Below are 12,091 nucleotides of genomic sequence, written 5' to 3'. Positions count from 1 at the left end.
TTTTGCATTGCCCTTGTAAATGGAACTATCATACATTTTTACTATTCTTGTGGGATCTTTTCTGAGAACTGAAATAGAATTGAAAATTGTTATCTGGGTTATACAACTGCTCTAGAACCTTCTCATATACCTATCTCTTCATCCAATGTACAGGCAGCTCTCGTTTTACGCCTCAGTTCCGTTCCTGAAAAAAACCGGCGTAAAGCGAACCCAATTTTAATGGGAGGTATGAAGTTATGTTCTGCGCAGTCAAAAAATATGCACATGAAGTATTTGTAACATTATTATATTTAAAGCTTTGAAAATACATACATATATTTGTTAAAATAAAATTATTAATAACGAAAACAAAACAAAATTATATACAAAAAATATGAAACTTCTAAAAGATATTACATATTTTTATGTTGAAGTTCCTGGTTTCGGATCACCTGCATTTTTAAAAAAAAAACGAATCCAGTGTTAACTGCCCAGATTTTCTTTTTCTTTCTTTAAGGAGTTCAGTGTAAGGTCGAATAGATGCGATTACACTCCTTTTTATGTTCACAGTCCATTCTCAATCGTGGTCCATTTTGCAGAGTTCATCAGTCAATGTGTCTATGCTTGAAAGGATACGCTGTAAATCGGCTGTTTTCATATCTCTCAGAGGGCAGTCTTCATTTTCTTTCTCCTCCTTTGGATGTTGACTTAATTGTTTGGCTAATTGTTTTAAGTCTTCATTGGAAAACGGTTTATTATGGCTCTCTAAGACTTCTGTCACATCTTCAGCTGTAATATCGTGCAATCCCACCTCTTGCGCAAGCTTGGTAACACCTTCAATAACATTCTCCTCTTGCTTTAATTCCTCGAAGTCGTGCATAAAGCCTGTTACCTCCGTATAACATTTATGGAAATAGTAAGAGTCTTGGACACTTCAGGAAAAACTATTAAAGACTATTGGCAGTCATTCGATATTTTGAAGGGCATTAACAACATAGAGGCAGCTTGGAACGACGTGTCAGCAAAGTGTTTAAAAGGAGCATGGTGAAAACTTCTTCCAGCATTTATGCACGACTTCGAGGAATTCAAGAGAAGCAATGCCTTGGCTGGCAAATCATTTTCTTTACAGAAGTGAAGCACGGTAGGACAAAAATAATTTGTGTACCAATCTATAAAAACGTCTTATATAACCCAAGCTTTCTTGTTCCATTTCAAGTAGACTGGCAGCATGGCTTTTAGACCCTTGAAGGTGTGTGGTGTCTGTGAATGGTACACCAACATTGGTTTAAGCTTCAAAGTTCCGGAGACATTTGCACCCAACAAAAGCATAAGTTTATCTTTTGCAGCTTTAAATCCTGGAGCGGAACGTTCTTCACAGGAAATGAAGGTGCGTGATGGCAGTTTTTCCCAGTAGAGCCCAGTCTCGTGAACATTAAAAATGAGATCAGGAGGATAACTTTCTTATTCTACACAGTCTTGAAATTCTTTAGGAAAAGCAGCCGCTGCCACAACATCTGCACTTGCTGCCTCACCACATAATTTGACACTGTGGCACTTACTTTGAGACTTAAATCTCATGAACCAACCTTTGCTTCCTAAAAATGTTCTTCACCTCCATCTGTCTTTTTAAGATCCTCAAAAATTGTTTTTGCTTTCTCAGTTATAACAGCCTGCGTCAGAGGAATGTTTTTCTGATTCAAGTCATCTACCCATAATGATAATAATTTTTCCATTTTTCATGAAGTTTACCCCTGCTATAACATACATGTTTTGCATTTAGTGCTTCTGTAGATTGTTGCACAGACTGTTTTATTCTATCTGCATTTTTCATAATTGTAGTAACAATCAATGGACGCAAGTTCATACTTCTACAGACATTAGCATGTGTCTGCCCATCTTCCATTCTTCGCATCATCTCCATCTTCTTTTCACATGTGATTGATTTCCGTGCCTTCTTAACACCAAGTTCTGCTAATTTTTCTTCGCTTCTATTATCAGACATGGTATGTAATTACGTACTTTATCAATTTAAATATGTATGTATGTAAAAAAAATTAAATAGAACAATTAGGTAGATTCAACATTAAAACTATTGATACATATACGTCGTGGCAGCTCGGTAAACACTCATATACTATAGTGCCTGCTAGTGTCATTTCTCAGTCAACCAACCATGCTACAGTAAGAAAGCACGTGCAGGCAACCGGAGTTATTGTGAATCGGCGTATGTAATTACGTACTTTATCAATTTAAATATGTATGTATGCAAAAAAAATTAAATAGAACAATTAGGTAGATTCAACATTAAAACTATTGATACATATACGTCGTGGCAGCTCGGTAAACACTCATATACTATAGTGCCTGCTAGTGTCATTTCTCAGTCAACCAACCATGCTACAGTAAGAAAGCACATGCAGGCAACCAGAGTTATTGTGAATCGGCGTAAACCGAGGGCTGCCTGTATTTGTAATGCTTTGCACCATGTTGCATACACCAGGTTGATAAATCCTAGCCAAGTGAGCACTCATTATTTGAACAATCGCGTTCTGACACAAGGGATGCATTCACTAATGTTATTCTTCTACATTCATTCTTTCTTTTACTTGAAGGTTAATGCTAAAATTCTTTTGGATTGCTTTAAACCTGCATGTCAATTTCTTTTCATATTCTTATTTTAGCTTTCCACACAATGCTCATAACTTTTCTGGCCTGGGCTTTATATATTTCATAAGTCTTTACCTGTACTCCCATGATATTCCTGCCACATATTCTCATTATTATTGATCTCTTGCTTAATAATGTTGCACATAAATTTTGTTCCCATCCTGTTTGTTCTTTGAATTCTAGTAACATATTCAGATACTGCTTTATTTTTGCATCTTTTCAAAACGTCCTGTGCTCTGCTGATATTCTTCTCATTCAATAACTGTTACCATGGGACTGAACATAGTATTCTCTTGAGTTTGTCATGATTTCTAGCTTTCATCAGCATGTAACCTGTCCTAATTAGAATATCCATATATGGATGGAGATAAGGAAATGTATAGGCAAAATCTAACATAGTTCTTGTATACATTTGTTTATCCATCTAACTAAATATCCATCCTATCTACTTCTACACTACATCCTCTGCCTCAGAACCATTGCCACTATTTCCCTTTTCACCTCCACCTTGTTCAAGTATAATTTCCCTGCTGCCATCAGTAGCACTTCCCTTCTTGTTGTTACTTTTCACAGGAAATACATCATACCTTTCCATTTCTATTCCCATCAGTTGGTTGAAGAATATCATTCCGACCCAGCCCACATTTCATTTATTCCAATAAATTTTCCATGAATGAACACATTGAATGCATCAATTTCATCTTCCTTTCTTAATACCGATGGCATTCATATTTCTGGTCTATAACCATTCCTACCCATGTCAACTTTCAGCTGTGAATCTCTCTCCCCCATCACCACATGCCCCATAATTTATGGGGCATGTGGTGATAATGTGGCAGGTGATGCATAGGGAGTAGATGCATTACCCCCTATGCATCACCTCCCGATGAAGGTGAAAAATCAAGAAAGGTTTCACTCCCGATGAAGTGAAAGATCAAGAAAGTTGAATAGATGAGAATGAGGTGAAAGAGATGTGAAATGTGACTGTACTTGTGAATGAAGAGGAGCACAGTGTGAGAGAAAAGAGATGTGAGCCTCTTCATTCACAAGTACTTCACTCACATCTTTCACCTCATTCTCATCTATTCAACTTTCTTGATCTTTCACTTCATCTCTTATTCTTCTGATCTCTTGTTCATTCCATATCCATTTAAATGTCATCTTATACAATTCAATTCATCTCTCAAATTCATCTCACCCATATCAACAAACTTCATTCCTTCCTCCTCACCACACACACAACTTTGTCAACATACCATTCATTATTTTTGCTTGCCATTTCAGCTCATCATTGCATACCATGGGCAGATTAAGGATTTTTTCCTGTTTTTATTGATTTTATATATAAATATCTTCTTGTATTTATTTTTATGAAATCCAAAAATCCCTGTTCTAGAGACCAAATATGGAACTTTTTCAATCCACTTTAGGCCTCCAATAAGAAAGGCATCTCACACCAGGTGATGAAATCCATCTCCCACCTAAAGGCATTCACAGACATCCATGCCTGCAGCAGGATTCAAATCCTCAGCCTATTGATTGGAGACTGGATAGGCTAACCATTTGGCCAACCACGCCAGCCTCCACTAACTCTCTTGTTTATTTACTCCTTAGATAAAAATGTTATGCTGTTCATTCTCTCTCTCTCAGAAAACAAAAACTTTGTGCGGCATCTAATTCAAATAGATGAAATGGAAGAACTATCTTTTCTGAAATGAAAACAGCCGAGTTTAACTTGCTATGGGGGAAAAAAAAACCTTTGCTAGTTTACATCCCAAATGCTTAAAACTTTTTATCTATAAGTAATCACCATCAGGATATCAGTCATAGGGTATGATTTGAAGTTAATTAACATTGGTTAATTTACTTTATTAACTGAATTACTTGATGTTTAAATTTAACATGAGCATCAGGTAATTGAGCTGGTGACTGCCCATATTGAAACAGTTTGGTTTATTTCAAATTTGTAGTTGCTGAAGTAGCATAAGTGATATGCAGAATGGTGTCAACTAGCTCTTATTATTATTACTGGTAATATTATTATTAACACCAGACCTCCATAGACTCAAAAACTCATCATGGGAGGTACACAGTGTCATGCACACAAACCCATCAAACTTGCTTTAAACTCATTCACTGTATCTGCATTTGTCACAATGTCAGGCAATGCATTCTACTCACCAATCATTCCATACAAAGAACCCGCTCCTTATGAGCTTCCCCCCCCCCTTCATACCCTCCTTATACACTTTCCAGGGATGTGCTGTTTTTCTACCCCTTTCCACCATTCTGGGAAAAATTTCTTCCACATTAACTCAATAACAACCTTTACCAATTTAAGTATCTCAATCATATCCCCTCTCTTCCTCATATTCACAAGGCTATGCAAACTGCATTCCCTCAATCTGTTTTCATATTCCACATTCCAAAGACCAGTTACTACCTTAATTAGTCTTATTTGGACACTTTCCAATATATCATCATCATGAAAACCAAGGTACCAAACCTGTGCACAATAATCCTACCGAGGCCAGATCCAGCCCTTATGCAATGGAACCAGAGCTACTTTATTTCTGCATGTTAAGGTCCTCTCCATCATTGCCATAATCTGATGGGATGACTTCATAACTTATGCAGTATGGCCTCTGAACATCAGATCCTTGGCCACCATGACTCTTGTTGAGGAGACAAGTTCTCTTGTCTCCTCAACTTCCTCAAAAATTTCCTTATCAAATGTATACTTTGCAACACATTGTTGTATACCAAATTTCAGAACCTTACACTTTGAAACATTGAACTGACAGTTCCATATACTATTGCCCACTCATACAATCTATTCAAGCCCTCCTGCAAGGCTACAACATTTTCTTGAATGCTTGTTACTCTCCCCACTTTTGCATCATCTTCAAACAGTTGTATATTATCAATTACCATCCCAGTATCATTAATATACAAATTAAATAACAATGATCCCAAAACAAGACCCTGTGGCACACCACTAGTGACTTCCTTCTTTCAGGATACTGCATTCCCATACACAACTTGCTAATTTATCATCCATCCCATTTCCTCCAGTTTAGTTACCAAGTTGTGGTTGGCAATTTATCAAAAGCCTTTGCAAAAGCTAAGTATACCACTGTATATGCATCTCCTTTGTCCAATACGTTCATCACCTTGTTATAGTACATAAGCAAAAAACACCATCCCCTTTAACAAACCCATGCTGACAAGCACAAACTATACCACTGTTATCAACCCACATTTGTATCATAGTTCTCACCAATTTCTCCAATACTTTAACTACAATTCCAGATATACAAATTGGCCTATAATTTGTATCTATAGCCTTATTCTTAGTCTTTGTGAAGTGAAACATCTTTTGCTCATTCACCATTAAGTCTTCTCTCATTTCATTCTTTACACTTGAGCTTCTTATTTCACACTGAGATTCAAACATCCTGATGAACATGCTTGCTGAATGCCTTAACTATGTCTACTGTAGCAGTTACCAATCTCCCACTTTCGTCCATTATTGCTGTCATAATCATTTTTCTTTCTATTTGTGCCACATACAGAAAAAAATTCTCTAGGGTTTTTCTTGGTATGATTTGCTAATTTCTGCTCATACTGTAGTTCTGCTGTCCTTACCAACTGAGTCACTCTCCTGACCTCTTTATACTCTTCGTGCAACTGATTATTACCATTATTCCTCTTGTGTTGCCATGTGCCATCATTTTACATTGTGGTGAATAATATAAGAATACATTAGAATACAATTTGGTCAGCTAAATCTCAAATTGCCAGCCCATCCTCGTTTGTTCAGTATCTAGGTAGATACCTAACAAGGTGCACCACGAGAAGGCGAGGATTAGACATTAGGTCAGAAGCCAAGTCGGTTCTCTGCATTCCTTAAAAGTCTATATGGATGTCTCCTCCTAGTTATACAACTTTGACCCTTAAGCACCCCCCAACCATGACAAGGTACCAAGAGAAAAGCTCTCCAAAATGCTACAGTTATATAGTGTAAATGGGACATTATATCAAGCAATACATATTTAATGAAATAAATTAAGGTGTACGACAAGAGTGCACATTATCTCCAGTGTTATTCATTATTTATATGGATCAAATTTTGAAGAAAAGTGGTATTAAATCTGATATTAACACGTTCACTGCCATGCTACTCGGGCTTAGTTTGTTACCGTACACCAACCAATTTGACTTCTTTAAGGCCAGTGTGGGTAATCTCGTTACCCACACTGACCTCATACAGTCTGGCGGTAATCGACATACGAGTATATTCATAGTTGGCTTGTGAGGCTCATATACCATCTATGAGTATACACACTTTCGCTGCTAGCTCCGCACGCCAAGCATTTTTATTTGTTCAAGGTCAGTGCTGGTAATCTCTTTGCCGGCGGTAAGCGTCATACAAGTATGTTCGTAGTCGACTTGTGATGCTCATATATCAACTATGAGTATACTCGTAGTTGGCAGTGAATGTGTTAAAATTGGTGATGCTAATCTTACCTATTTACTTCTGAATAAATCCAGCACAAGGCTGCAAGATTCCCTGACTAAATTGAATAACTGTTGTAATAAATTTTGTACCAAAATCAGCAATACACAGACAGTGAAAATAGGCAGAAATTGAAAACATCAACTGTATCTGGAATGGCAAACCTATAGAACAAGTAAAACATTTCAATATTGTTTATTTCAATATTAAAATATTGTTCCTATTTAGGAACAATATTTAGTGAAGATGAGAAATTAAATATTGAAATAGACAACAGAATTAGTAAAGCTGAAATGGCAGGAAGTCAGCTGAATAAATTTATATGGAAAAAGGAAGAAATTAGTCAAAATACTAAATTAGCTGTATACAAGACCTGTCTTGTTAAAATTCAATTTTAACTTATTGATCCAAGAGCTGGGTTAGAAATAAAAGACTTGGAGACCTCTGATATTGGAGTTCTGAGAAAGTGGAGTTAATAACAGATGACATTAATGGCAGTATTACATCAAAAATGAGAATGTTAGGAAAAAACTCGCTATTGTTAGCATTTAGGAAGTTGTTAGCAGAGCTAATCTCAGGTGGTATTGTTACTTAACAGATTGGAAGAGGAAAGATTAGCATAATAAGTGTTCTTTGTCAGGTTGGCAAGAAAAAGACCTAGAGGAAGACCAGGATCTATATCTTGGGCTTCTTCTGAGATTGATTGATTGATACAGTAAAAATTAAAAGACAGAAATATAAGATCAGATAATATTGGAGGCTGATGGATAAGATTAATTTGGAGGAAAATTATTGATCAGAAGTTAGTAATGCTGTAACTTTTTTTTATATAGTACTATTATAATTATCCTGTACATCTCCCTGAGGGTACATATCAGGAATTTGATGATCTTCTGCTGCCTCCAAAGTGCCTTCTTCTTCCAGATTTCATGCTTAATCACCTCATTCATCTGTTTGATATCTACCTTATTCAGTCTTTTGATCTTTGGAATACATTCATACATATACTGTTAAGTTTTTTTTTTTTTTTTTTTTGTCAGTTCTCAAGCAACATTTATTTATTTTCTACTCAATCTCCTAAGCTTGTCATAATTACCAGCCTTGCAATTCCACATGTATCCTTTCCTCGCAGAAGTCGACATATGGCTAGCCACAACCCATGTAATCACTTCATGATCATTCGCATCAACTGGAGGGAAGTGTGAATGCCCACTCACAATTACATCCTGTAATGAAATGATCAGATCTAAAACTGTTGATCCTCATGTGCCCTCCTTTACATACTGCCTAAGGTAGTTGTCTCTCAAGAACTCAAGAAATTCATTTTCCTTATTCCCAAATGCTAGATCTTCATTGTGTACTGCCATAATTAAAATCATCCATAATAATTCATTTTCCCTGGTTCACTATCCCAAGTTGCTTATACATTTCTTCATCACCTTCCTCCATATTTTTTGGTCGATAGCAACAACCAACTAATATCACTTCCTGTACACACACTGCCTCAAAACCATTGCCACTATTTCCCTCTATCATGTTTACTTTATGTGAACATAATTTCCCTGCTATCATCAGTAGCATTACTCCTCCCTTCTTGTCCTTTCTATCTTCATGAAAAAACATTGTACCCTTCCATTTTTATTCCTGTCAGGATATCTTATTCAACCATGTTTCACCTATTCTAGGAATTTTGGAGTGAATAAACTCAACCGTGAAACAGTTTCATCTTCATTATTTCTGATACTCCTAGAATTTGTAAATAAACACAGAAGTTAACTTTTAGGTCACCTTATACATAAAACCATCACCATTGTGATGACTAGACCTCCAGAATTCGCAGTCATCACTATGATAGATAATTCAGTTAATTATGGTACTATGATTAATAATTATTCTATTAATAATTACACCGTAAATTCATTTCATTTTGTGTCATTGTGTCATCTGCTGAGAACATATTCTGTTCACTCAGTGATCTCTGAGAAAATAAAATGAATTTTCTTTTATCACCACCTATACAACTTTAACAGACTGCCCCTTTTCTTTCCTCTCTACCTCTTATTGCCACATGAACAATTTCTTTTATATATATATTTTTTTCTATCCCTGTGGATAATTTCCAATTTCCTTGCATCTCAAATCATTCATTATGATAGCTGTTTTAGAATTGAATATAAATTAAATAGAATTTAAGCTTCGCTAACCAGTTAGAAAATTATGATTCAAAATGCTTTTAGACATTTCCACTTAATCATGCTTTTACTGTTTCCAGATCTATATTTCCAATAGGTTTACCAGATGAATTTTCCTTTGTTGCAACGTTCAAGAAAAAAAATAGTAGAAAAGATCCCTGGTTGCTCATTCGAATTAATGATATTCTTGGTAAACCACAGTTTGGTATCACTCTTAATCCTAGAAAACGTATGCTGGAATTTTATGCCTTGGATTTTGAAGGAAAACTGCAAACTTTACGATTTGGTGATGTAGAAGTTAGTTGTGTTCATTTAAAATTTTTAAAGATTTTTTTAAGATGGCATATATCAGTTTTTATAGTAGTATTAATCGTTATCAAATTAAATTTAATAAGGTTTTATATGATTTTTATTGCAGTTAGATGATAACCAATGGCACAAAATTGATCTTAGTGTGTTTCAAGATAGAGTTACAATGTATTTAGATTGTGAAAAGCAGTCATCCCTAGCCCTATTAGATCCACGTGGTCCTATTGATGTCAATGGAGATATAATGATAGCTAAATATGAAGATAATAGTGATACTGTTCCTGTGAGTATCTAGTTATTAGATTTTCACTAAAGGTAATTTAAATTATGATAAAATTAATATATTTTCTTTTTTCAATTGTTGCATGAATCCTGTTTTTCCAAAACTAATGTAGAGTGATTTCAGGAAGGAGGGAGGGAATCATTCAAATTGTAACTTAAAATTATGCATGAATTGTGGCCTAGTAAGTTTAATCTAGGACTTGAATTTGAGGTTTGATCTGGAAAACTCAAAATAAAGTGGTGGAAGTTCACAATTACATACTCTGAAAGGGCCTGTAATTCCTCCCCGCCCCAAAAAAATCCTCTTACCAAAATAATCTTTAATAATAAACAATCATTAATCTGAGAATAGCTAGAACACCTCTATATTGCTGCAGGAGAATGTCAACATTTTCACCAGTTTTGTGTCATTTAAGCCTTAATCATACAGTACATTTAACCTTTTTTTTTTTTTTTTTTTGTTTTCTTTCAGTAAAAGATAACTTTTCATGAAAATAGAAATGAAGACATTTAGGAATAATTTTTATTATTATTATTATTTAGGCCTCCAAGGAGTCAAAAGACTCCTTGGAGGCCTAAATAATTCATTGCAGGAGGTCCTTCCTAGGAAACACAAAGTCTATCATACCATTCCTTAAACTCATTGACTGTTCTCGCTCTCACCACTTTTGGTGATTTAGAATTATGACTAAGGCATAAAAGACACAAAACAGGTGAAAATGTTATAACATTCTCATGCAGCAATATAGAGGTGTTCTAGCTATTCACAATTTCTGAGACAGTGACAAATTTTGAGTTGATAAATCTGAATTAGTAAGATGGTCTCATGATTTAAATGCACATATTTAAAATGTTCTCAATGCAGTTAAGTATTTTAAGACTTGGATTATTATTATTATCCAGGTCTCCATGGAGTCAAAAGACTCATCGTGGGAGGTCATTTTTAGGAAACACAAAGTTTATCGTACTACTCCTTGAACCCATTGACCGTTCCTCTAACCACTCTCTCAGGCAATGCATTCCAAGGTTCAACCACCCTCCACACAAAGAAACCACTCCTCATCTTCTTGTGCACAGCCTCCTTTCGTAACTTCCAGAGATTGCTCCTTGTCATCGCTACTTCCTGCCATTCCACCAAGTGAAAGAACTCTCCAATGTCTACCCTGTAACTGCCTCTCAACAGTTTAAAAGTCTCAATCATATCACCTCTCCTTCTTCTATCCACCAAACTCTGCAGTCCACATTCCCTCAGTCGATCCTCATAACTCATATTGTACAGTCCTAAAATCATCTTTGTTATCTGCCTCTGTACCCTTTCCACTGTCAGTTTATCTCCTTCAATTCCTGGGGACCAAATCTGAGAACAATAGTCTAAGTGTGGTCTGATCAGGGTCTTATACAACAGAATGATAATTATTTTATCTCTGCAGGTCAGCGTCCTTCTCAGTATTGAAGCAATCTCCTGAGTTACCCTCACCACCTTTGCAATATGCTCCCTGAATTTCAGTTTTCTATCAATCATCACCCCCAGATCTCTTGTCTCCCCTACCTCCTCCTGTACACCTCCTCCAATCGAGTATGCATCCTCCCATTGATGGATCCCAAACCTCAAGACTTTACATTTTGCTGCATTAAACTGATATCCCCATTCATTTGCCCATCTGTCTAGGTTATTCAAATCCTCTTGCAGGGCTTCCACATCTGCACTATTGCTGATAACCCTTCCCAGCTTCACATCATCCACAAACAACTGCATGTCCCCTTGCAATCCATTGACAACATCATTGATATAAAGGTTGAACAATACAGGTCCCACTACTGAGCCCTGTGGAACCCCACTTGTACCCTTCTTCTTCCTTGATATTGCCAATCCTGAAAACTAACCCAACATTTAAACCCATGTGCTGCAACTTAAATATCAGCTTATCACGTGGTACCCTGTCAAACGCCTTTGCAAAATCCAAAAAAATGGCAGTATATGCCTTTCCCTCATCAATTGCTCTTGTCACTTTATTATAAAGTGACAAGAGCAATTGAGAGATGTGGGATTAAAACCATATTACTAAATATGGTTTTAATTTAAAACCATATTACATAAACAACCATATTACTAAAGCAAGAGTGCCCCTTAACAAATCCATGT

At 36.0% G+C, this 12,091-nt stretch overlaps 1 protein-coding gene across 5 annotated transcripts in view; it reads left to right on the top strand.

The window, feature by feature from the left end:
• Positions 1 to 12,091, top strand: part of LOC150101139 (uncharacterized) — a 916,744-nt gene that overhangs the window by 274,990 nt on the left and 629,663 nt on the right. For all 5 annotated transcript variants that reach the window (XM_090401523.1, XM_090401522.1, XM_090401520.1 and 2 more), the window contains 2 exons: positions 9,438 to 9,654; positions 9,776 to 9,949. In XM_090401523.1, the coding sequence (XP_090257649.1) occupies positions 9,438 to 9,654; positions 9,776 to 9,949 (391 nt within the window). The remainder of the gene's footprint in view (positions 1 to 9,437; positions 9,655 to 9,775; positions 9,950 to 12,091) is intronic.

The sequence above is a fragment of the Typopeltis vanoorti genome, chromosome 12 (assembly GCF_054136105.1).
Source record: "Typopeltis vanoorti isolate ZY-2024b chromosome 12, IOZ_Tvanoo_1.0, whole genome shotgun sequence".
Taxonomy (NCBI): domain Eukaryota; kingdom Metazoa; phylum Arthropoda; class Arachnida; order Uropygi; family Thelyphonidae; genus Typopeltis; species Typopeltis vanoorti.
This window is presented reverse-complemented; position numbering and strand designations above follow the sequence as displayed.